The 27,344-nt window shown below is 35.7% G+C and overlaps 1 protein-coding gene across 9 annotated transcripts in view; it reads right to left on the reverse strand.

Annotated features, from left to right (window-relative positions):
• Nucleotides 1-1,317: 1,317 nt before the first annotated feature.
• The window catches only part of NR2C2 (nuclear receptor subfamily 2 group C member 2), a 44,263-nt gene continuing 18,236 nt past the window's right edge, over nt 1,318-27,344 (reverse strand). For all 9 annotated transcript variants that reach the window (XM_026099676.2, XM_026099671.2, XM_026099675.2 and 6 more), the window contains 12 exons: nt 26,896-27,096; nt 25,031-25,133; nt 24,340-24,519; nt 21,993-22,140; nt 20,258-20,351; nt 19,713-19,846; nt 18,518-18,695; nt 17,362-17,483; nt 16,727-16,866; nt 14,725-14,862; nt 13,096-13,201; nt 1,318-10,909 (listed from right to left, as the gene is read on the reverse strand). In XM_026099676.2, the coding sequence (XP_025955461.2) occupies nt 10,735-10,909; nt 13,096-13,201; nt 14,725-14,862; nt 16,727-16,866; nt 17,362-17,483; nt 18,518-18,695; nt 19,713-19,846; nt 20,258-20,351; nt 21,993-22,140; nt 24,340-24,519; nt 25,031-25,133; nt 26,896-27,096 (1,719 nt within the window). In that variant the 3' untranslated portion in view covers nt 1,318-10,734. The remainder of the gene's footprint in view (nt 10,910-13,095; nt 13,202-14,724; nt 14,863-16,726; nt 16,867-17,361; nt 17,484-18,517; nt 18,696-19,712; nt 19,847-20,257; nt 20,352-21,992; nt 22,141-24,339; nt 24,520-25,030; nt 25,134-26,895; nt 27,097-27,344) is intronic.

Here is a 27,344-nt window from a genome sequence, read left to right on the forward strand (position 1 = left end):
ATTTTGGCGGCAAAGATAGTTTAAAAAGGGTGAAATTAAAAAAAAAAAATGCAAACAGGTATCAGATTGTGAAAGCCTAAGAGGGAGAAATAACCGGTATTAGTAATTTAATGGCAGAAGGAACAAGTCCCCTCCCTGCAAAAAAAACATGATCGCATGCATTTTTTTTTCCATTTCACTTTTGTTGTCTTCTTTTATAGTAACCTCATATTTTCATGAAAGTTAATTTTTTTTTACTCTATTGGCAGTTTTTTTACTTTTTCACTACTGATTTAAGTTGCTGTAGAACTATAAAAAGCACCTTAATTTAATGCATTATTTGGCATGACACGAACAAATGTCTGTTTTTGTTTGTAATGAACCATACCGCTCTGACAAACATAAGAATCCATCTTCTGCTCAAGAAGGAAAAGCCTGACTTCTTGCATGCATTCACGGCAGCGGGCAGACAAGTAAGTGCTCTGAAGTGTTTCCCTCACAACGGTGGCCAATGCACATTCATCTTGATTAGTTATACCCTTCACAGCTCCCAGTTCTTGTTTCTTTCCCGGAGACTTTATTGGTTGTTAACAGTCAGACTGAAGGCTCTGTTATGTGGACACAATCTCATTTAGCAGAGGATCAACCTTTTCGCACTTGGGTGTCAAGAAATAAACTTAGAGTCAGCACCTAAATTAAATTACCTTCTTTTCCATGAAAGAATAACCATGATTCTCCTGGGAGAAAGCAGTCACTTCACTGTATCTCTCATTTCTGCTTAAGTGAAGCTTTTCTAAACTGTAGAATTTCTAATAGCAACAAAAGATAAAGTTAACCACCTTCTCTATATAAACAAGTGCATTTCAGCTCGACCACATTATATATAAAATGGAAGTTGCAGTTACTGTTTTGAATACAGAGTCCATGTTCATTCTCTCTGTTACATGTATGGAAAGGGAATAAAGACCCAATGCAACACTTTAGTTTCAGACTGGGGGGTAGAAAGGGGCTGCCTGACGTAAGTAAACATCAAGTATTATTTATTAAGAGCTATCTATCTCCTCAAATAAATTTAAGGGGAAAAACAGAAGGCTAAAAAAGACAAGTGAAAACTTTTAGGAAAAAATCCTTCTCCAGCTGTTTATACAAGTAGCTCCCTGGCATTAGTAGGATTCAGAGGATTTATCTTCTTCTATTAGAGCTAGTTAAATCACTAATAATATAGTGAAGGGAAAATACTGTTTCTCCCTGAAAGATAGTAAATTATGTGTTTGGCTTTGACACCAAATGTTCAAGAAGAAATGAAATGAACTTAAAAATAAAAATCAAGAATGCATGTATATTTGTAATTCACTTTAATAGTATAAACCTCATTTAGGTAGTAGTATTAAGCCACAACAATATAATGCCACATTTAAACAGCATTTAATAAAATGCATAAGCTAAATCATGCACTGCAATACTCTATATACAAACACAACAATGCAAATTCCTCTTCATGACTGAAGACACTGATTAGATATAAAATTCAGATAAAAAAGAACATGCTATTATTTTTAAATGCTATCACACATACAATGCTGATTTCACAAAAGAAGCTGTGAGAAATTAATAACTTCTGTGAGGTTTTAAACCTGAAATTAAAATACAGTTACATAAACAATAGTTTTCTAAATGATGATGAACAGAGACTTCCAGAAAATACCCCAAGGAATTAAGGTTGATAATTCCTTTTATAAAAAATGGGATATTTTTGCAGGAGCTCAAAACTTTCTGGTATGCTAAATACATACAACACTCACACAATGTGCAGTTTTTCAGTTACAGAACTGTTTAAACACTGGCTTACAATGTATTTTGGAGTACAGAGGAATTATAAAAAATATTCCCACATATTGCATATATATTTTATCATACATGGAATTAAAGTTATGCAAGTAATATGTTTTCTTCCTAAAGAACAGCCATTTTATTTGAATTTTATTCAGTCCTACTTTTAACACACAATCATCAGAAACATTTTAAAATGGACCTGTACCTGCTTTATCATTTATCTAAGATCATTAAAAAAAGTACAAGAAACCAATTATTCACAGGTCTTAGATACCTGACAATAAGCGTGGTTCTTAGACTTTATCTTTCTGTGATCAAATAGAGAGAGCTGATTTCACATTCCACATTCGCTGTAGAATATTACAACATGCTCTTTATTCCCACTTGTACTGTGAAGCACAAAATGCACTCAAATATAAATAATTTAAATGTGTATATAAACAAGTTCACAATCTCAAAATATGTTCATTTTCTAAGTTCACAGTTGAATTTTTAAATAGATTCTATGCTGATCTTTACCCCAGTCCATTTCTCAATCAAAAAATGCTACTGCAGTACAGTAACATTGTAAGACATTCGGGTTTCCACTCTGCTTTTAACAAATATTATTCAAACAGTATTGATTGTCATGACACCAATGAAGGACCATCTGTCCCAGGAATTCCTACCCTTCATTTAATCAGGGAGTTTCCTGCTGAAGATCTCAGAAATAAGGCTTGAGATGTCAAAGATGGGTGTTTTACAGGTTCTGTATTTAAAATGAAAGCTTACAAATGCTTACTAAACAATATTGCAAGAAACAGAGAATGTTCTTAGCATTCTTCATAGCAAAGACTTTACAACTAAACGGCTTAACTCTGTAAGACACTTCTGCTCTTCCTTTAAGCATGCAAGAAGCTGACATTATTTTAATTGATGTCTGCTCATCTGCTTAGTTAAACATACACAAGTCTTTGCCACATTGAGTCCAACAGGTGGAAATAAATGCTCAGAAAACACCGTATCACCTTCTTAACGTGACAGAAACAAAGACATGCAGAACTACTCCCATAAAATACTTTTTTTCTGAGGTTAATATTACTACTTTTACTGAAGGCTTCCTATGTAACTCCATGTGGTCAGAAGGGAAAAGGAAGAGAAGCTGCTTGTATTTTGATAATTCACATGTTGAATACTCCCTATGTATAAATTTGTCTTACTGCAAGTCTAATTTTATGAATGCTCCATGTGCCTAGCTCCCACTGTGAATACAGGAAGCTTCATGCACAGACTGCAGTTTCAGGAAAGGAGAAAATGTGAAAATGGATGTTATCCTGACAACTGAACAAACTAATCAGCTTTGTTTACTTTAAGCTACAGAACAGAGGATAACTTTGGGAAATGAATCCTACTGGCAAATTTTCAAGTTGATGAGAAAGGAATAACATGATTTAGGAAATAAAAACTAGACCTGGAAAAAGAATGGGAAGAGGATGAAGCCTTAATAATATTAGAAATAGGTATCAGCGGCTCAGATGTTTCATCAAAATAAAAAACTGAATTTGGAAAAAAGAAAAAAACCTTTTAAGATGGGAGAAAATTCAGATGTTTGAACTAAAGAATAAATGTAACTTGAATCAGATAAATAAATATACAATTGAAATGGACTGTGAAAAATCTAAGAAAGTCTTGATGCTCATAAATTAAACTATTTATGAAGATGATCTCCTTCTTATTTAACTACCACTCTAGCAGGAATATAATTGTTTCATTAAACAGAGGATATAGTCTTAGTTTAATTAACAGTCTGGTTTCATGTTATTGTTGTGGTAATATGACTAGTGATTTTTAAAATGGCATCCATTGCATTCTGTCCTGTGTGCTACAGTTGAACAATACAGGGCAATTTGTTCTTCTAATTAGCCACTGCTGAAGACTTAAAACAATCCACTTACCAAATTTCACTGTGAAATAAAACTTTACAAAAAACTTACCTAAGACGACTGGAAGAGAATGAGTGTATATTGAGAATGTGCAAGTAACATTCTATTTATGAATGTGGACTGTATTAAATGTATTTATTTAACATTGGCATTATAGGTTCCGTTTGCTCTTCACCAGTTGACTTCTACAGATCAAATGAGAAAAGGTAAAGGGAATAACCTAAAAGCCTCAAATATCCTAGAATATATTTGTCAGTGCTGAACACAAAATACCAAATTCAAGTTGGGTTTAGAAAAAGGTGCAAAGCTCTGATGTTCATGGGGATGCACCTGTTAAGCAAGGGCTTAATTTGGGCCAAGAAATGAAAACTAGGAAGCTCTCGATTAGCAATGAAAAGCTTTAACATGTAGAACGGTATGAATACATGGCTACATATCTGTACATATATACATACACTACACACTTTCTATACACTGTACATAATATATTTAGACAGATATAAACACATATACATTCATACACACATACATACAACTATGTACATATGCATTAGCTGCTCAAGTGAGTTCTAGTATTGAACACGCAGAAATGCACAGTGGTGGGAGGCACAAAATAAAGATGTATAAAAATCTGTCAAAGCCTTTAAAAACAGGAGAGGAAGAAAGGCATGATTTTAATAATAAGATATTTTCAAAGCATTTCTGTAACTTGCATGATAAAACACTATGGGAGCTATGGAACATTTTAACCGTATTATCTATGATAAACTTAGCATGACTTCACAACAAAAAGCTCTGTAATAAGATAACTCTGAGGTTCGGTGTTTTCCAAGTCTAATATGTTTAGACTTAGAGAATTTAAACTTTAAGAGGAATGTGACTTGCGACTTCAGTATAATATTTTTTTTGCACAGATTTTGGATTTAATGTTGGTATCATTAACCGCAGCTGCAGTAGGATTGTATCATAATTTAACAACAGGAATTATGGCATCTTTAGTCAAACACTAAGCCTGAACTTAAACCAAGGGAGTTTACTGTTAAAATGACCCAGTAACTTCAGAATTAAAAGGAGCAAAAAATAATTGTTTTAATTTTGCTCCCTTTTGTCATGCCCTCTTGGGAACTTTCACATAAAGCTGTTTTTTATCCTTTTTTGTCCATCAGGATCCAGTAGAGGCTGACAATTTGTCCTTTCCCTGCCCCTTCATCTCCTCTGTAGAGCGAATGTGACCTCCTTTTGTTGAGTCTACCTGGATACTTCTGGAGGTATTGGGACAGCAGATGTTGTGTGCTGCCAGAACAGCAGGTCCCTGTTTATCAGAGCAAACCATCACAGCAGCTGTTCTGCTGTTTATGGCAAGTGTTGCAAACTACTGGGACAGATGGGAGCCTGCCTGTTGCTCTCCTCCTAGCATTTCTGCTTTTTTCTTGGGGTGGACAGGACGGGACAGAAACCTACCCTGCTTCTGCTCTCTATTTAGTAAGGGAAAGAGAGGGGAAGGATTTCAAATAAAAGAACAAAGAACATAAAAAAAAATCTGTTTTTTTTTTTTCTGGGGGATATGATCCTGCAGCTATTCACTGATGCACCTGGTCTTTCATCATCAAGCAGCATTCATACCACCAATAGCTGGTTCCTTCCATAACGTATGGGCATCCCAAGGAAACTACAGTCAGCAGCAGCTGGAGCCACAGTAACTACACGCTGTGGAACCGGACAATGAAACTACCAGAGCTCATAGAGTCCAGCTTGTTAAAATGTTTGCTAGAAGTGTATGCTTGATTGACTTGCCACTTCTACTGCTCTCATCACCCCATTCAGATAGGGCCCCTCACTGCTGCTGTTTTCGCAGAAGGCTCCTCTGATCACTGCTTGTTTGGTGGTGTCCTCACCCTGCCAAGTTCCTCTTTCTTGGCTAAACTGTACCCTGATACCATTGCCACTCACGTTATGGGGTGCTTTTTAAAATGATCCCTTACTAATTAAATGACAGGTGATCAGGGTACGATCCTAACTACCCTCTTCCTTTTTAGTGGGCAGGAGCATATACTGACATATTTAGTGTCTTGCACGTCATTCGGGAATCCTGTAGAAATTCTGTGTACTATACACAACAATGAAAACATTTAACTGTTTTACAGTCACTGCCAAAGAAGAAATACATTTTAGAATAAGCCCCCAGGAGACTGGTTTGGCCTGGAAGCCTCAGCTACAACTTTTTTTCTCCCTATGGCACCTCTCAATATGCCCTTTGTCAAAGGGTGCTATAAAGACAACGCAGAGGCCGACTGTTCTCAGGACAGGAATCTCCCTGAGTCAGTGCTGTTCGCTGGAGACCTTATGGCTGCTCTGTGGCCCACGTGTTTCAGAAATGATAGCGAAAATGGACTTTTACTAAGTGATACTAAGGAATAAACCATGACCAACAATAGTTTTCTGCCTCAGAGTGCTCTGAAATCTAAACCTCCTTAATGAGCTAACATTTTGAGGCAGCTAAAATATGGGCTTGTATGTTCTCTTCTCAGGCTTTCTTAAAACTTTTGGAGTTGATTCTCTTTCCTTTCCTACCAGTTTCACACGAGAATAATTTCACCATCACCAAAAGCATTAGATCTTACTTACAAATGATGTAAATGAGCAGAAAAAACATGACTTTTGCACGTAGTCTTAGTTCTGTGTCTTACAAGTCCCATGCGAGTAAATTAAAGGAAGTGTTTGCCTTTTTGCCCCAACACAAATGCAATAAAAAGCATCAGTACAAAGCTAAGCCCAAATGCCCCTATACAGTTATCAATCATTATTCCTACGTATCTGCAAGATCCTAATCCAATTCCTTCTCAAAAGAGTTGGAAAACAAATGGATCATGCACTTCTATTGGCTCATTATCAACCCCTACATGCCACAGCTTCAGCCAGTAGAGAATTCTAACACTGGTTTGAATTATTACCAATGTACATGTGTACTCAAGTTCAGGTAGATCTTATCAGATGGTTTGTCATTTTTCTACCAAGTTAGAATATTCTAAGAGCAGCAGAAGCAGGACACAGAAAATGCTGGAGAGTGTAAGTTTTAGGCACTAAGTAGAGCTTCAGTGAGATGTCACTTTTCTTAGAATCACCCTCAGACTATGGTTCTTTGGCTCCTAGTTCTGTAAACACAAGTCTGGCCTTGAAGACAGGCCTTTATGAAAACAAGCTTTTTCCATACTTAAAACCAAAAAAACCTGTTTCAATCATTTTGGAACAAACAAAAATAATCCTGTTCCATGCTCAGAAGCAGAACTTTGCACTTGCAAAAAAAGCAATAAAGTGAAACTCATAAAAAGAAACATTAGTGAGATTAGTCTATTACCATTTTCCAGTCACGGAGGGTGGGGGGAACTTCATAAATGACATGAGCTACATTAGTCATGTAGTATTTTTTGCAGTAATGATAACCACTTCTATTTAGTAACACAGACAGATCACATGGATTCAGAATTTATGGTGCAGCCAAATTGCAAACTAGATAAATGGTGTGCAAAGATAGTTTAAAACTCACTTGAGCCTCCGCCATACTGTGTAGGCGATTCTACCTTCATTATGTTAGGATGGCCTGAAAGCCCAGTCACCAGAAGTGGCTGAAAATAATGCCAAAGATCATCATAGGCCAAGAACAACTTGCTGAAGCCCATTTTCCTTAGCTATGCCTTTTCCATTGCTATCATACCAACACTTAAACTGAGGGCAGAAAGAACCCCTACATCAGTTTTGTGTCTCTGGGATGTCCATCTCTTATTAATGGTAGGTGGAGGAGAGGAAGAAAGATTTCTTTAAAACAGTTAAAATAGCTTCACTGCTAGATTGCACTTGAAATTTAGTGCAAAGGAGCCCTACTGCATTGGAGAATACGGTTTATAATGTTAATATGGCAGTGTTTTAAGTGATTTCAGTGTCTCTCAATAGCATGCCAAATCTTTGACTCAGTTTTATGGCAGCCCTCAAGCAGCACGTGAGAAAGAAGTGTTAGGTTATTATTCACATCTGCACATCTTATTATTTGTAGCTTACATTCAAATACTCAAAACATTTTCGATTCTGAATGTTTCTTAAGCTGTGGCATCTACCATCTGCTGTCAAAATTTCTACAATCCAAACTGTTACTCTTTGAATCAAAATAGTACTGTTTTGCTATTGGCATGAGGACTAAATTAGCTTGTCTCTGACTAATGTAACCCAGAAATTCTTGCTGAAGATGCTACACAGAGAGAGGCTTTATAGATGTCAGGTGGTAACACATATCTATTAAATGCATTCATGATATTTAAAAAAATAAATCCTAGATATGGTTTGCCTTGCAATACCTCATTTACAAAAAGTAACATTTTACCCTAGGTAAAATAATGTTGAATTCCAGGGAACAATTTGCAGAGTAAAGGACTAGCAGATGTCTATCAAGGTTATTATCATGTGGCCTTGTATTTGTAGGGAGCACAGTTTATTTGTTGACAGAGCTGCATGAAATTTACCGTTCTGATTTACAAATACAATGCATACATGTTAAGATTTATTTCATGCAATCCCTCAGTCCTCCCCAAAATACAGTGGGCTTTGTTTCTCTTAATTATTTTCACAGCACAAGTAAGAAAAATTCAGGAAAATTTTTTTGCACAGGAACTGGGACCCTTTTACTTGAAAAATTTAAGCTCAAATGATGTTTGTCATGAAAAGCTATCAGGTAATAGCCATCAGGTATAATAAAATTTGGAAAAAAATGATTCCAATGACTAGTATATTTTGTGTTAAGGAATACTTCACTTCTCATTAACAACGCTTACTTAGCTGCTTAAATAATTTTTTACAAAATCGTAAAAGAAAATTAACATAATCTTCTCACTTTTTGCAATTAAAAATACCACAATGGTTTGATGTATACTATTTTTAGAACAACAATGATGTAACCCATGATGTCATTTTTGTTTTTAACAAAAACAGCCACAACTCTTTCCAAGGTAGGTACTTCATTGTTGTTAAAGCCACAATTAAGTTATTTACCCTTAAAACAGGGACTTTGCATACGAGGTGCTGACACAATCACACAAGTAGTGACACTGCAATACAACAGCTAGTACAACATTCTGCATTCCAGTTGACTTAACATTCAGTGTGCGGGCCTTTTTTTCACATTAAAAATATGACAATTTCACTCGCTATAGCAAAAGCTCAGAGAAAAGAAAGTGCAACATTACAGATCTCTGCATTTATATTCGACTCTGTGTAACACCCTCTTGAGAACAGAAATTTCTGAATGCTATAACTATGGTGATTATAAAAAATTTTAATGCATCCAGAAGCTAAAATTACATAGCCTTCCATGTCACAATGAGCGTTACAAATGTAAGCCTCCTAATGAGAACGACATTACTACATTAGGAGCCTCCTCAGAAGTTGCTTAAGGTCTTTTGGCTACAATTCAGACCTTTAAAAAACACAGATACAAACATCATTGGTGCTTCTAAATCAATGTTAATATCAGAAGTAAATCAAAAGTGCTGAATTTATCATTAGATCTTTGTCACGTAAAAATATACAAGTAAAAAATGCCTCTGCCATAGATATCATTAAAATAATTAATGTATCTAATAAGCCAGAATCTGATGAAGGTATAATTGTTGTGACTTAAAAAAAGATTGTTTAAAACACTAATTTGAATATTAATAAATTATACTAAAATGAAAGCAATGCTAGCAGGTAATGGTCAGTAAAGAAAACGTGTTGATGGCTCACTACTCAATACGATTTAAAAAGAAGTTCATTTTATAGCTCCATGCTATATCAGCCACTATCTGCAATCGTACGTGACGGAATATAAATCACGACTATACCTCAGTTTCAAACTGAGTCATGGGAAGGTTGAGAGCTTTGCAAAAGGAGGGGTGCTCAGTCCCCAGGGAAGGAAGGGGAGGGAAAGCTTTATAACATACTCTTGCTGACAGCTAGAGGTTCTAAACATTTCTGGTTTTAAATTGTAACTTTGGCTGGATGATGAGTACAGAGAGAAGCAGCAAATCTGGAAACACACAAAGCGTACTCAAAGAGCATCACACAGCTCTACTTGAAAATGAGTGTTCTTCCAGCTAATGACCGATTTTCCCCACAATTGAAAGGCATCCTATTAGAATATTTGTCAGGACTGTGTAAACATCAGTGTCAGGCTGAGTAGAAACTTAAAGGAATCTGAGTATTTCATCGTAACTGTGGCAAGAAATTCAAATTCTGTCTTCTAGTTTGGGTAATTTCTGTAGCATGTTACAGTCACTATGTTTATATCATGCTTTTAATCACAGCTGCACTAATTTAATAGAGCATAGTGCCATATAATGTGGAAATCTGATTTAAGAATCCACATTATTTAATGCATAACATAAGAACAAGTGACTTTTTGCAGAATAAATGATTGTCTCCTGTAGCATTCTACATTTTCACAGAAATCACTAGCATTTTTACTAAGGACATACACAATTTTTTCATTTTCCCTACTCATAAGCAGGATGTTGATGACATTATCGCTTTGACAAGAAGTGCTTACAAAGTGCTAATATTATACCCTGGCAATTATTAGATATTAATTCCAAGGACATTTTTAAATATATACATATTGTTCTTTTTACTTTTAAAGTAATTTCATTACTAATCTCTGATATTATAAAACTCTATTTTTAACCACCGATAATTTCTAAATACAAAGCGTGTTAAAAGTATTTTCAGTAATCTATAGCCTTTTGAATGAAAGGCATCAAAAACATTCCTTGTGGCAGAAAAGGTCCTAATAGCAGGTCATTTAAAAGCTGCTTAAATTTTGTCAAAGTCAGCAGACAGATGAGAAGAAATCTGATAGGAAACTAAGTAACAAGTTGGAAATATCTGTACATACCGAACTGTTATTCTTTTAACTTCTCTCTCTTAATTGTATGTTTTTATGAAAATTACTTTGATCCATCAAATTGTATTGTTCCCACTATGCAGATGTGCCAGTTATTTGACCATTATATTCTGCTGTTTCCATTTTGAGAATGTAGGGGATTATGCTGTCAATTGGAACATTTCCAATGAGACCAGTAAAAAATAGTTCCTCAGTAATGCTAGAGCTCATCAGCCTAAGTGCTGGCAGGCGAACTAGAATCCGGGCTAGCCTGCAAAAAGAAGTTCAGTGGATTATAAATACATATAATACAAGTTTAAAATACTGTGTGGCTAAAGAATTGGATCTGCATTTATTATTATCATAACTCATGAAGGGGACTAAAGAGGCAATTAAAGTTAATTTAGCTACTACGAAAAGAATGCTTAATTTTCTATCCGGCAAGTGAAATGAAAAGCCTCCATCTTTCTTAGTGGCTCTCCAGTGAAAAGGACATATTAACATAACAATGTGTATGTACAAACATACAATTCTCCTGGCCTGCTTCTGAAATTCCCAGCTCTGGAAGAACTTCATAGTTCAGGACCATGTTGAGACTAATAATATTCATACCAACAAGTACATTTACACAATTTTAAGAGTAAAATTCTTAATTAGAACTTCAATCATAAAAAGTATAATTCTCAGTTGCCTAGCAACCTAATGACAAACCAGATAGCAAGAGGGGACTGAGTACGTATAAAAGGAAATAAGGGAATCTGCTGCTAATGAGAAAAGGAGTTTGGAGGGACCTGCTGTTATTCTTATACATTTCCAAATACTGTGGGTTTTCATGTATTAGGATGTTAACAGACATGCAATATAAAGAAGTGATCATATTGCACTTCTTGGCTTTTAATGCATTTTAAATATAGAACAATTTTGGAAATATATCTGTTGTGTTTATATGGCAAATATACACCACAAATGCCAAAATGAATGAATTTCCTCAACTGGAGGCAAGTAATAGCAAACTTTAGGCAATGCTGAACACAGACCTCTGAAGAATGCTTGAGCATCTATGGAGAAAGTATGTAAGCCCTTTCTGCTAACATACAACCTTTGGTAAACATTAGGGGAAAACTGCAAAAAGATTCAAGCCATGCCACCATTTTTGTGAAAGCTGTAACACTTCTGCTTCAATCTCAAATTGCATCAGCATTCAGTTGCTCAGAAATAATCAGAATTGTAGTCTTAATTCATCTATGGGGGAACATAAGGGAATAAACAATATTGATTAAAATATAGAAGTGTTTGGGCTGTGACTCTGATTTTCTTCCTTGAATCATTATTAAGAACAGTAAGTATATCGAACAAATCCTGTATTTTTTTTTATGGTAGAAATTTTCTTGCTGTCTTGCAGAAAGCCAGAATAATTAAATTGCGTATGGAAGAAGAATGTGGTATCTGAGGATACTTCTGAAGCAGAGATTCCCATGTCCACTCCAGTATAAAGACTGGATAAGTGATCACAGTATTGATGCACCATATCTACCCGAGTGGCTGTAGCTACATAACTGGGAATCCTGATGCCCCATCTCTTGACCCAGTGTTGACTTCCCCCCCCCCCCCCCCTTAAAAAAAGCTACGCTACCCTCAACCGTTGTTTCAGTGTAAGGGATTGCATGCTTCTTCCACAAGGGGGTAACTTTCACAGGAAAAGAAATAAATGCAAGGGTAGATTACTATAAAGTGGTTAGAATTTCCCTCACGGCACTGAGAATCATTGTATTGGTGAAGTTTAAAAATAAAATAATGAGTTTTGATGGAGGAGATTAGGAAAAAAAGAGATAATTTTTTTGGTCAGCTCTCATCTGTTCTTGTTTATTATTTGCCAGAAATAATTAAGACACCTCCAAAGGGAAATCCTTAGAAATAAAAAAGGGGGGGGCAGGAAGTGAGAATTTCTTATAAACAGAAACTTAAGAGACTTGGTTACTGTTCCCCACATGTAATCCTTAGTTTTCAATAGTTTATAAACTGGCAGTTTTAATACCTTTCTACATATGTAACTTGACAAACATTAAAAGGACTAAAGTCGCCTTTTATTATCTCAGAACCTTTTTGACAACTCTAACTTGAAAAAGGAGGCATCATTTTAATTAAAACAAACGTGTGAGGCAGTTATTCTTAAGACTTCTATTAAACTATGTCCGTCTGCTTTTCTAAACATGGAAATGAAACTCAAAGGAAAAAAAAGAACACAGTACACAATTTAAATGGAAGAAGCTAAACTTCTTGTTTCTTGCTCTATTTAAATGAACCTGCTTGCTTTTATGAACAAGGTTCTAGTTCTTTTACCTCAACTGACAAAAAAGAACAGACGTCAAAAAGGACATTTTCGTGTCAAGATGTTCTTTTGTACTTTTGCCAGTTATGGCCCATAACATTATTTTGGGTACTATAGACAATAAATACCTATAAGTATCTTCTGGATAGGTTTTTTGTACATAGTCCTGCAATTCCATCTGCGCCTTCTCCTGGAATTTTTCTATTTGGGTTGAACTGGTCAGACCAGGATGATCTAAAGAAACAAAACATTTCTGTATATCGATTGTTTCCCTATACATGAAATATATGTAGTTACAAGATTCTCACATTTATTTTCATTTAAATGTTTATCTTATGTTATGATATTTAACACATTAGCTGCATAAAGCAAACCATTAAATTGAACATTTACTTCCTGGCTTCAGAATTAACATACACACTTTTTTCTCGATGGCTGGCTGCATCCATAGGAAAGCGGGAAAAGATCAATCCTGTAGGTATACACCAGGCAATGACACTCCCAATTTATGTTTCTAAACCTGCTTATTCAAATTTTTCGCTCTGTGATTTTGACTACCTATACAGATTGAGCAGTCTCCAGGTTTCTTTCCCTTGACAAGTCAACTTCCTGACCTTCTCAGGTCTGTTCCATGTTTTAACTCTAACTGACTCAGCTCCTCAAAAATAGTCACACAATCAAGGAAAAAAAACCAGAAAATACCACGTATCTGACTATGCTGAAGTATCTTCATTGTTTTGTTCAAGAAGCTCTTCCCTTGAAAGGGCAGGGAGCTAGCCCAAGTTTGGAGTTTCTCTCTCCGCAGAGTAGAATAAAACCCATGTTAAACCTAAATCTAGTGATACAATCTGCAAGAAATTTCCAAAAGCAGTTTCAGGACACCAAAATCTTCTAATTAAATTAAGTTTTATTATAAAGAAAAATAATATATATGCAAAAAGAAACAGATTACAAAATATTCCTTTTCTTGATAATTTGTTAAAGTGGTAACATACTTGACTTAAAGTAAATAATTTACCTTCCTGAATGAGAGCTTCCCTTTCATTCAATCTGTCAGCAGTTTTAAGGTAAACTTTCCGTGTTCCAGGAACATTTCTCCTCCCTTGCCCCAAAAGACTGTTACCTCCCATTTCTTTTCTCCCATTTTTGAGTAAATCCTCATATCTCAAACACTGCTGACTATGTTTTGGTTAATGTGCTGTCATTTTTTAACAAATGGGAGACAGCCTATTTACATTTACTTTTTGAGATTTTGTGGAAGCTCTATATAAAATACGGTATATTTTCTGCTTGTATTTCATCTTCTATTCCTCTTACGAGTCTTTTAAAAATACTGACATTGAAGCCAATTTCCTTTTGCCACTTTGATGTATTTTGTATTTTCTCTAATCCTTCTTGCCATTTAATTCACTAACAGTGCTAATAAACATGCCTGGTAACTGATTACTGATCGCTTCTCAGCTGCTTAAGTAGGCAAGCCTAACTAGGGAAGGAGAGGACTGAGAATCTAGTCTTCTAAAGTAGGTGTACAGAAAATAACTGATACAATCGAGCTATACACAGCCTGGACATGTTGCTCCAAAGTTATTTTTAAAAAACGCATACTGTTCATGATAAATCATTATGGAACAATCAGGTATTTTATCAACAGATTAACAGAATAGTCTGATATCAGGGTAATAGTCTCTTAAAAAAATGCTAGAAAATTAACATATGTAGCTCATTATTTAAAAAGATACAGTTACTAAATTCCTTACCAGGGCTAAAGAGGACTATAGCTTTAAGGTATGCATATTCATATCCATCAATATCAAGCTTGGCCATGCTGTTACAGAACTCCTGAAGTTTCCAGATGTGTTCCATGACTTGCTTTATTCTGTCTCCAGAAAGCTTATCTAAAAAAGAGACATTGCTTACTTTTTAAGTGAGCTCAAGTACATCTGATACATTAACCAACATCCTATCTTTTATAAAACAGGCCAAGCGACATTTTAAAGTATTTTATGTCATTTGATGTCTTAAAACCACTTAACTATACTATGAGGACAGCGGAATGATTGTGGGAGTGAAGGTTTATAAAGCTGAGTCAGACACAAGGCTAGCAAACAGAATGTTAACTCTTCTGCATAATTTTGCCAGTACAACATAATCTGCAACACCAATGTTATTCCAGTGATGCACTGTTCTGAGCAGAGAATTGATACAAGATTTTTATTTTGATATTAAATGGAAAACGATAGTGCAGAAATACACAGGAAAAGTTAACTTGAATTCCAGACTTTCCAAATAGCCTGATCATTAATATGTTTCCTGGATAAAGTGCTCAAATTTCATCACTTTGTTTTGAATTTTAAAGTGCTAGTACACAACATCACATGAGACCATCACAGAACAGCTTTGAATAAAACCTTGAGAGAGAGAGGGGTATTTCATACTTGCAACTGCATTTCGGAGCTTCCCTAAGCTTCCCTAATTTAAGAAAGGGGAAAGGAAATAACTGTTCTGTGACATCTATCAGACCTGTGGTCCGACTTCTCTATCATTCCTGCAGAATCCTGGGCTATTTTGGATTGCCTGATTCCTATCTGCTGCATTCACATAAGTACAAAAAGCACTGTCGCATTATTTGTGTTGTACTGAAAGGCTCTTTGTGCTTGCACAGCAGTGTTTCCCAAGATAAACTACAATTTTACAAGGATGTGTCAAAAGAGGGTTATCAATCATTAGCTGCATCTATTGACTATTTCCTATATTCCTCTTGGAATAATACTTTATTTTCACATTTCTACAGTCACTCAAGTTTACGCAGATTTTAGTATGTTTTTATCTTAGTCCTTTTTTCCTAGGAGGAGAACTCTGGCTACCTGCACAAACTTGTAACTTTTCCAGTTACGTATAAATTTTGTTTGTTCTACTTCCGCAAGTGAAAATATGCTGTGCTTGCGGACTTCAAAGCTGCTAGAATTGTTTTTTCTCCTATTAAAAGTGGAATGTTATTTTCACCCTAATCAATCATCTTGATTTGGAGCATCGAAGTAAAAACAGAAACCAAAACCCCCAACTGTAACAGATTATCATCCATTCTTGATATAATTATCAATCGGCCAACACTGAATTAAAAAAAAAAAAGTTAAATCTTCTTAAGGATGTCAGGAAAATACATTGTTTAATGCTTTGGATGAAATGTCAAAATACAGTTATCATTACTGTATTATACAGCAGTATCCAAAGCCATTAAACTCGCAAGAATATTCCTGTTGTGGTACTCAGCAAATGCTATAGTTTTACACTTTGAAGCGGAGAAGGAAGGTTTTGGGAGGAAAAAACCAAACAAACAAACAGGTGTGGTTTGGAAAAATAGGCATCACTATTCTAACAGGAAAAGGAAAATTTACATTTGGATAGGAGGAGAGCTCTATGAGTGAACCGTGGCTTTAGGATGCACTAGTCTTTTGGTACATTGCTAGTCAGGTGTAGATGACAGAGGAGGAAAATTTCTGCCTTCTCCAACCTTATCCCCATTTCTTCTGTGGACACTTCTGTCCCACTGAGATGTCTGTGAGGTCAGTGCAAAGTCCAGAGACCCCCGTGGGAGAGGTAATCATGCAAGTGAAGGATTCTCCTGCCCCTGGATCATGAGGAACAATACTGTCACCCATCAGAAAATACCTTGTGAGAAATGTTATTTAAATTCCAGTTTCTCGCCCTGTACCATTGACAGGACAGATCATCTATAAGTGCCATACACCAAACACATACCTTCCTGTATGCTGTTCTGGAGGTGGTTGACAATAGCTGCTAGGATGGTAGACAAACTCATCACCTGTGCACACTGTGCCAGGCCTAAGGTGAACAGCTCGTTCCAGCAGGCGCGCACAAGGCTTGTATTACAGTCCTGCCTATAAGCAACACAAAATCAAACAACTGTAGCTAGTGTTCATGTTGGTATTACCCTACATTAAGTAGGCTAATTTTAAAAATTAATAATAAGGATTAATGTATTCCAAACAACTTTACTAAAGGTCATATATTAGCATATTACAAGAATTACAAACAACAAAAAGAAGTGATAACCTGAAATGGTTTCCTATAATCAGTCTATCTATTAAGTGGTGCTCACCAGTTCTTTTTCAAGATTTATTTCTACAAATTAAATGCTATTGATTCAGCTTTTACTCCTGTAAACACAGTAACACTAGATATTGTAATTATCCCCTTCTCTGCCATCTCCGATTTTGTTCTTTAAAAAGAATATTGCCTAGCCTTCACACATTTTAAAGAATTAAAAATTAAACAATTTAATTAATTAAAAATTCAAAACAGTTGAAAAGTGTTCAGATCAGTACTTAAATTCAGTAGAAAACAAACTGTTCAACAGAAAAATGTCTGTTTACCCAAGTGCTTGAAATGCAGGTATGGACCTTGCCCAGTGCATAGAGAGGAAAAGTAGTCGTGACGCTGACTCACAGATATAGTGAACATTAAGGTACTCCGGCATTGGACTGGGCATTGTCAGCTGCAAAAAAGAAAAGTACAGTACAGTACGTACTATACAGGCATAAAAAAACCCCTGTTTATTATCAACCAAATAACGAACAAAAACTTTCCAACTACTCTTATAATAAGTCATAGCCAACTGTCTGATAAGAAACTGTCAAAGTATAATTCAAGTAAATACTTCATAACTACTGGCAAGGAATGCAAAATGGGGGTAAGAGACGAGAAATTAGAAATAATGTGGGTGCTCATGTTTCCTTTTAAAATGTTTTAAATATTCATTTAATAACAATTAAATCTGTAATTTCATTGCTTTGTAGAGTGCTTTTAGTGTCAGAGTACTATAAGACTTCTCTTGCAACATTTAAAAAGAAGTAAAATAAAATCTGAACTCTAAATATCTAAAATAGGAAAATCATACAATAAATATCTACGCTCACAAAACGGAATTAATGGAAATATGTAGGTTATGATAAAGGTTTGACTACATTAAGTATTACTTATCTCAGTAAGGATTTTTATGTATCTTGAAACAATGAAATCTGATAACAGCGATATGAACGCTCTCTTTGTTTCTCCCACACTTTTCATCAACATGTATTTCTTCGTATTCACTTGAAGCAGCAGCATCTTTGAAATGTAAGACCTTCTACAGTGGCCTAACTGTAAGCATCTAAAAAGGCACTGGAACCTCTCCTTATATGAAGGAGCCTTTTAGATTAAAGTTTTACACTGTATGCATTTATAAATGAATTAAGCATGCATATCATACTATTTGATATGGAAATCAATTATCAACAATGAAAGCAATGGAAAGTAAAATAATTTTTAAAGCATCATTCTGTCTATGAAATGGTCCTGTGAAATACTATCTACACTTTCCAGATACAGCATGCAAGAGTGAAAACTGTTTAGACACTTTGTAACAGTAGATGTTATACTAGATGATGTTCTCAAAATTAAATATAACAATAAAGAAAACATAGTAAACTCATTTTGGGGCTATGTCTTGAAAATTACTTTGCTTAGCAAGATATTTCAAGAAGCACATACCTTAAATGTGACATGTGTATCTGTAAGTAGGGGTCCTTCCACTTCAATAATTGGTGTTGACTGATCTCTGCTAATTACATGAATATTCCCTCCTCCTGTAGGGTCCATCCCATCTGCCAAGTTCTGAGCTGCTGAGCCATCTGTGGTATTAAGTGCTTTAGCCAAAGTATCAAATGCTCTGCAGAAAAGAATAATAAACAATGAAAGAATGCTTCCTTACAACCTCCGAAGTTTCATAGTAGTGGTCAAATGAAACCCTATAAAGCAATTCCACTCAGAAGTTAATGTACAGGAACTGTTTATGCAGGACTAGATTTTTCAGTACCATCTGGCCCCTTTCTACTGTTCTATACATGGCTGGTAAAAGAACTCCTCTGTAAGGGGGAAAATTTTCACTATCGTCTTGCTTTGATTGTTCTCATTTATGCTAGTAAAGGGGTCTCTTGCACTTACCATCCACTGTCCCCTCCTCCTCATCTTGGAAATTCATAACAGATTAGGTGAGGATTACAGAGCAGGTGCACTCTGCAGAGCATGCAGTCCCTGTCCTCAACATCTAGTTCATGGGAATAACAGAGGATAGTGTGATACCCTTTGAGACAACCTGCCCAAATTGCCTTCCTCTCAAGCTGGTGTGTGATCAGACACTCCTGATTTCACAGTATAGACAGAGCCTTGGACAACTCCTGACAGTTACCTAAGAGAAACTGGTCCCTGGACTTCTCTATACCCAAACTGTAGCTGGGCCATTGCAGAAATAAGGCAGCGTAAACTCCCTTCTTATGATAAACAGAGCTTAGAGAAGAACTTTATGCTCCTATTTCATACCAATTGTCAGTGATACGGTATTTAATAAAGCTGGCTACTTGAGAAGGACTGGATAGTTTTGAAACCAAGTATTTTTCCTGTTTCACTATACTGCCAATTTGTTTTGTTCTTTAAAAAAGCCAATCTGGTCCAGCTTTAGAACACTACATTTATAACCAGATGTAACATGAAACACAGCTCTTCACAAGAGGAGTGAAGGCTGAGAAGAACAACCAAACCTGGATTTCTAAAGAACTGATGTGTGTCAAAGTAAGGGGCAATCTCTACAGTGCTGGTGGCACAACACCAAATTGCTTCACTGAATGAGCATAAGCGAACGTAACAGAAAGTACAGTCTGCTACATAACCTGCAAATGTAAATGCATACCGTGTAATCTCACTTGCAGATTGCTCTTCTTGTTGAATTTCAGAAGTATCTCCATTATTTAGTGACTCACTGAGATTAGCAAGAGATGTTACAACATTTGCTAGTGTTCCTAAAGCACCCTGGCTTGTCTCAGCCTAAAAAGGAAGAACTGGATTAGTGGATCAAAATTATAGGTTAAATACGTTTTTCCTGTTTTTAATCTTTGTATTCTTTTTCCCTTACATACTTTTCCCTTCCTCTTGGATATCTACAAGACCACCAGTGGCTCACATCTGTCTGAGGATGATCTCTAAACTCTACTGAAACCATCAATCCTCGCCGTAATGACATTTTGTGCAGAGAACTAGCTATGGCTAAACTTATGCATCAATACACCTTTGAAAAGAAATATCCCTGTTGATCAGATTATTACTGACATTCTTACAGATCTTCAGACTTACCCCAACCTTGTCTTCTCAAGACCAAGAATGATTTGTGTCTATGTACATAGCTAAAGTAATTTGGCAAAAAGTATAGGTTCAGAACTTAACTTAAAGAAATACTACCTTGGAGTCAGCAGCTAGGAGGACTGTACCATCATCCCTGATCAAAGGCTGCTGAATATTCACAAGCATTCCTGGATCAAGAAGACCTGCTGACCTGTTCAAAAGCATAACGGTTAATAATATTTTACAATTATCAAAAGAACATGTAATAACCTATGTCTGAATAAAAGGTATTATCAATTTTTAAATTTACAATTCAATGAAGCTCAGAATTTATCCTTCTGGACTTAGTCTTTCTGAAACAGTTTCTGAAACACCAAGACAGGAAGACAGGAAATTCTGTCATCCAATATGTTTTCCTTTCTTGTACAAAAGCAGCAACAACATCCCCAATAGATACTCCTATCATTTGCTTTTGACTCTGGTTTCTTCTGTCTTAAGAAAAGTTTTGTCTTCTCATGTCCTCATGAGTCACTTTAGAGCTCTAGAGTTATACATTAGACTTTGGAGGAAGTCATAACTGTGCATTCCAAATTAGACAGACATGGACAACACTGAATAAAAGAAATACCATAAGAAAAATAAGTCTTACATTATAAAACAGGCATAAACAGCTGTGTAACCAAGTCTGCTTAAACTCTCTGTTGCCTTTACTTCTGCTACTTTTTGAGGGAGATAGTGGCAAGTCTTTGCAGTCAGTAAATATAACTATTATTTGTTGCTTTTATAACACTCCAGGTCTGCACAACCCAAGACAAATGAGTAATGAACAAGTTCAGGGAATTTACAGTTTAGGGGACTGACACAGATTGTCAGCTACCACAGGCAGCGAATTATCATGCATGATGCAAACCTGAATCCTACATAAATAATACAGTCATGCTTAATGAACGTAGTATCTTTTATATGCCTGCAAGGAAGCAGTAGCACAAGTAATTATCAATGAAGCAAATGTGTCAGACAGCAGTATTTTTTAAACAATTTGACTCATAAATGAAAAGACTGAAAACCAATTCTAGAAATCTCCAGCCCAACCTTCAAAACTGCAGTGTCATTTGTTCAAAGTGTGTGCATGCGTGTGTGTATGTATAAAAAATATATATATATACACACTGAATATTGAGATCCAGTATCTTTATGTGGTTATTTATGGTGGTTATAACTGTGGCCTACAGTTTTCAAAATGTGGTATTTAGTCTAGAGTTCTATTTAATTCTATCTGGAAAAAGAGAAACCCTGCCTCTATTGTAATACTCTTTAGTACTCATGCATTTCCACACCACTGCCTATGGAGACAAGAGAGAGCATGGGAAACATCTAGGAATATCTTCCATAAAAGGAAGCAGCTCTACCTTTGCAGTTGTTGTTGAGACCAGTCTTTCGGGATCTGAACCAGCAGTCACTACAGTCCCTTCTGCTACTCTCTTTAGGAGGAGGAAGGCCGAGCCTGCTATTTGCGGATTTCATTTCAGAAAAGTGCTAACCTGAATGCATCACAAGGTAAGTCCACATGCTTTTTGCTTGCATATCATATATTTGCCCTGCCTATGCTTTGACCTGGCTGGACATGAGTCAGCTCTGAACTGGGAGCCACCTAGCTGTACTCAGACATAAAAATTCTGATGCACGGCAGAACATACTAGGTTGGTCTTGATAATGAAAATAAACGACTTGTGAATTGTAGCTGTTGTCTGGCCAATGGTTCAGAGCACAGGGATAAGGAGTATACGTGTACCTGCAAACCAACATGCAGAAGTACCCTTCAACAAGACCAGTTTTATGCTGAGGTACTCACCGTGCCCCATCTTTATCTGCGACAAATGTTGGAGTTGCTATTAGAGGACTTCGTAGGTCTTTTCTGATATAGATTTTTTCAGTGGAAGCTGCACAGTTTGTTGGTTTTTCACGTTGCACATCAAAAGGTTTTCTTTCACTTTGAACCGCTACATAAAGATAGAAACACACAGATTTGAAAGGAAATAATTCAACCAAAAATTACAAAAAGAAAGTAAAATTCTCGCAGTAGTTCAGCTTGCACAACTGTAGTGATGGGTCAGTTCAGTGCAAAACTGGAAATTAAACATGAAGATTGCAGAAATACCTGCTCCAGCTTTACTATGCCTATGACTGAGTACACTTTAACTAAGTAATAGATCGATCACTTGCTTTAAGTTTTGCTAAACTGGAGTCAAAGCCTGCTATTACATTGGCATTTAATAAAATGGAACATTCTGTAAGATGTATTTTCAAAATCTTATTTTACAGGTAAACTGGTATCTAAATGCTGGACTCAATCTTATCTTGGATGATTCAAAATAATACAAACCCAGAGAAAGTCAAGATATGCAAGGTAGTTCCAGGACCATATTGTTATGTGAGAGATATAGCTTAATTCCCTGTGAGAGGAGTTTGTGCATGATGCATAATTCACTCACTCATTCGTTCATTCCAGCCAGTAAGGGGGCAGCATTCCAAAACTAACCTTTTCAGAATTAAAAATATCTCCACTTGAAAACTTGAAGAAAATAAGCTTAGTCTCCAATATGCCAAACAGGTGCAGTAAATTTTTTAATAAAAATAGTAAGAAACAGTGCCTTTGTAATTTCAAATAGAGTGAAAAGTGTATCTTTATAATATTAGGATATTATAATTGAACAGATTACAGAAAGACAGCTCCCTGGAATCTAAGTCACTAAACTGCACAGGACTCCTGTACGATTTGGCACACCATTCAAATGCCTCAATTTTTCACCTGAAAATGAGGATAACAAAACTAAGGAATAAAAGAATAAGAGGATAATACAAATAATTTTTAAAGTGTTGTAAAAATATTAATTCTCACAACGCTTTGCAAACGTAAGGCATTGTATAAATGCAGAGACTATTACTGTGCCATTCATTACACCAATTAATCATCGAACAGTTAGCAGCCCTAGAGGAGATGCAATCCATTGTTACCCAAGAAACAAATAATCAAATCCTACCATATAGGCCTTTTGAATGTAATAGTAAGATACACGTATATGTTTCTCTCTATCCTCTCAACCAGCAAGGCTTATTTATTTCTTGGTTTTATTTTTGATAATACTGTTAGATCAAAGCAGCATAATTTAGGGGATCAGTAAGAAGGTATATCTATTTTCTTGGCTGGGTGGATACAGAAGCATTAATTAGAAACTTGATCCAATGCCCAATAAAGTTAGTTAGCATATATCATACTAATCTTCAACTAAAAAAGGTTGAACTTCCAGAAATGCAGCAGTTTCTCCTGCACAAATGTTGCCCTTTATACTCAACATAATACGTGGAAGCATGAAAAATCAGATCACTACAAGTCTGGAGTTCCGAAGTGCAAATGCAACAAAGAACTCTATAGTTACAGCTTAAAGTTCTGCCTCCTTTGTAACTCAGTAGCATACATCTTGCCTACATCGGAGTGGAAAAAGAAGAAAAGCATTTATTGCTTCATCTTAGATTCTCCTTAAATTCATCACACAACAACCAGGTAATAGGCTTCATGAAGTCCTGGACTGGGGAAGCAGAGGGTGCTATAAATCAGAATCAAAATATATTGGAAGAGGTATTTGGACCCTAGCGCTGGAACTGTAGGAAGCACTGCATACAAAGATGAAAGTATATTGTTTAATATGACAGTTTATACAATGCCTCTTATAATATAATTCTGCTCATAAATGATCAAATTAATATAAAAAGTAAAAACAAAGGACATCGAACACTTTCTATCAGCAGAGCAAAAAAGGAGCGAAAATAAATCAGAAAGAAATCAGATTCTGAACATGGAAAACTAGAGCCATATTTACATCTATCCATGTTAAAATACTTTGTATTACAAACATATGCTGTATCTGTAACATGCATTTTAAGTAAAGCTCTAACTCGGCTCCCCAGGTACTACCTTAATATAACACATAGTTCAAAACAAATCACTGCTGCACCTCAGACATAAAAAGGTGATGAAAGAAAGGTGAGGTAGATTCTTTGGCTGCCAAAGTTTTTTTTCTCTTAATCTTCAAAGCAACATACACTGAAATGGAAAGAATCTAAAGTACACTAAAAAGCAGCGGTAGTCCACATATTTATTACTTGGTAGGCAGAGTCTGACACTGGGTATGAACACTCACATTCCATTTTCATGCCCATCTCTAGGCACTTCTTAAGCCTACAAAACTGGCAGCGATTCCGATGATGTTTATTGATGATACAGTCCTGGTTGCTACGACAACTGTAGGTCAAATTCTTCCTTACACTCCTTTTAAAGAAACCTTTGCATCCCTCACAACTGACAGCACCATAGTGACGGCCTATATGGAAAGGAAACATATTATGTTATCAAATGGCTATTACTTACATTTTAACATCAAAATGTTTATCTTAGGCAATAAAACATACTGTAGAAGTCACAGTATAAATTTATTTTCTATTCTTGTCATCATTTTGAACTGTGAAAGCATTGTTAAAGTCCTACAGGATGCTTCTTGTTTACCTACTGTCAGGGATTTCGGCAGGAGGGAAGAGTGAAAGAAGAGAGGAGGAAGGATAAGTCTATTTTTCAATAAGGGGCCTACAAAGTGGTAGTTCCAATTCCGGCCAGGTACAGATGCAATTCTATCTGCTGTTACAGATGATAGGATATAAAATACACAAAGGGTATACATGCTAAAAGTTACATTATAAGAACATAAAGGTTCAGTGTTTAAGTAATTTCTCGCTTAAGCATGACTAATATTAGTTAAAATATAAACAATCTCCTCCCTTCATCCCAGCCATCCTTTCAATCAAGTTTCTTGTATACTTCATTGTATACTTCCTTACCTGATGCTTTATCCCCACAGACCACACAATATTCTACTACTTGGGGCCGCTGAACATCAGCTTTTCCCAGCAAACGTTCCACTGAAGCAGTGTCTGTCACTATCTAAAATAAAATTCAAAACCAAAAAGAGGGAATTAGCCAATATATTCTGGTGACGTAAAAGTAAGAGGCTTTGCCTATAGAGCGAGATTGGTTTATCAGCTGGGAAGACGTGGCTGAATTTGAGGACAAGAATGAAAGAGGTGAAATTAAATTTAGTAGTATAAAATGCAAGTTAACAAGAATTTTTTACTGTTTAGATTTTTACTGTTTAGCTTTTTTACTGTTCATCATTTAGAACTGATAGAGAATGAGGAAATGAACATATTGATCAGGGGACAATTGTAAGCCACTGGTGTTAGGAGCCACAGCATATGTAAACATCATCTAATGATGTATCAGGTGAGTTGTTTCCATTAAAGAGAGGAAAAATATTACTGCTATTAACATAAGGCACTAGTAAGATCACATCTAAAATAAATATTCTGCAGAATTCTGACCAACCATGCTTAAGAATACCAAATTCACACCAGAATGTGTTAAACAGGTACTAGAATGATATGATTGGCTAAATGCCAAGCTTACGAGAGAACAACAAAAGAACAGTTCAGAAAACAAAGGCTGAAAAGAGATAGCATTTAAAAAATACATGTATTTTGTTAAAATGCCATGCACATTTTGAAAGATTTTTTTTGATAGTCATTTCAGTGATATATTCTTAAAGCAGTCACAGAAAACAAGAATTCCAAGTTAAACTCCCAACTTTGTTCAGGACAAATAACTTTCCTCATTTGTGCAGTCAACAGTATCCTTCCCTTCTTGCAATTACCGTCAAGCAGCTACCGCATTTTAGCCACAGAGGACTGTATTTCAGACACTGTTCCCATCTAACCCTTCTCCTGTTAATGGGGGTATAAGGTTTAGAGGGGATAGCCTGAAGCAGAGATCCGTTATAGAAACAGTTCTGCTTCCCAAGGCCTTAGATCCCCAAATTTTATTATTTTTTCCTTTGAAGTCTTTATCTGTCCAAAACATTCCACTCAACACAGACAAATAAAAGTACAAATCAGAAAAGACCTCTTTTAACAACAGTTAAACTACTTAGCATTGCAAAATAAAATGTCAATTTAAACTTCTTCTAAAAAGACTGTCAGTACAATTTTTCAAATATTTCTGTAAAAATCATACTTCTCCCTGTAAAATATTCTCTACTGTAACAGCAACAATGGGAGTTAGGCATCTTTTTTAAAAAGACATGAATGCTGGGAAGAAATCTTAAATTTCTCTAGAAATGAATTATCGTCTTACATAATTTGTTTCACAGTGTTCCCATTGTTCTGGATTATGCTCGAGACCCATAAAGAAATACAGTAAAGCACAGCTGCTTCTCTGAAGAGCTTCTACTGGGATGTCTTGATACCGCATTGTGAATATAAGCTTGCCCAGTGAGTTGTATCTCTGCACATCTGTGAATCTCTAACAGACCATCTGAAATCCTGGCACTTCTCATGGAACCAGTGTAAGTATACATTTATGCCTTTGCACACGTGGGATTTTAATGAGAACACAGAACAGGGAGTGATAAATGCAAAGGAACGCACGAGGAACAAGAAGAAAGACAGGATTTAAGATTGAATAATGAAGCCTATGATTTGCATGGTTTACACATCTTTAATAGGTATGCCCTAATCCATGTCATTAGATCTTCAGAAAACTATTACAATTTCTAATGTCTTAATGCAATTATATACTTAAATAATCTATAAATCAAAAACAGAAATAATAATAAAAAAGATCTATGGTTTATCTTAATTATTACATTTACCTGAATTCTGCCTGGCACAATGTTGTCTGTGGTGGTAAAGATAAGCTGCTTCGCATTAGATGTCTCAGGTGCTGCCAGTATCACCTTTCCTGCACCAGTTCCATCTGGACTGGCTAAAATAAACTGTTGCTTTGGAGATACAGATGAGTCCACTGCTGTCACTATTTGGATTTTTTGCCCTGTTTGCTGATCTGTCACAATCTGTAAAACATATTGAAGATTTTTATGTCACAGTAAACTTAACTTTTTAAGACCTTTGATTCTGCCTCAGAATTATATGCTACTCTCTGATAATGGCCCTTGTTATTTATTGTTTTGTTACTTGTACAGTTATTAGACTGTGCAAAGTTATTACACCTGCCTACATAAAGTGCAAAACAATAGAATCAAACTAAGTATATATTTATGTGTATATCCATACTTAGTGCATAGAAAGGAAGTACTAGAAA

Source organism: Dromaius novaehollandiae, chromosome 12 (genome assembly GCF_036370855.1).
Source record: "Dromaius novaehollandiae isolate bDroNov1 chromosome 12, bDroNov1.hap1, whole genome shotgun sequence".
Classification (NCBI taxonomy): Eukaryota; Metazoa; Chordata; class Aves; order Casuariiformes; family Dromaiidae; genus Dromaius; species Dromaius novaehollandiae.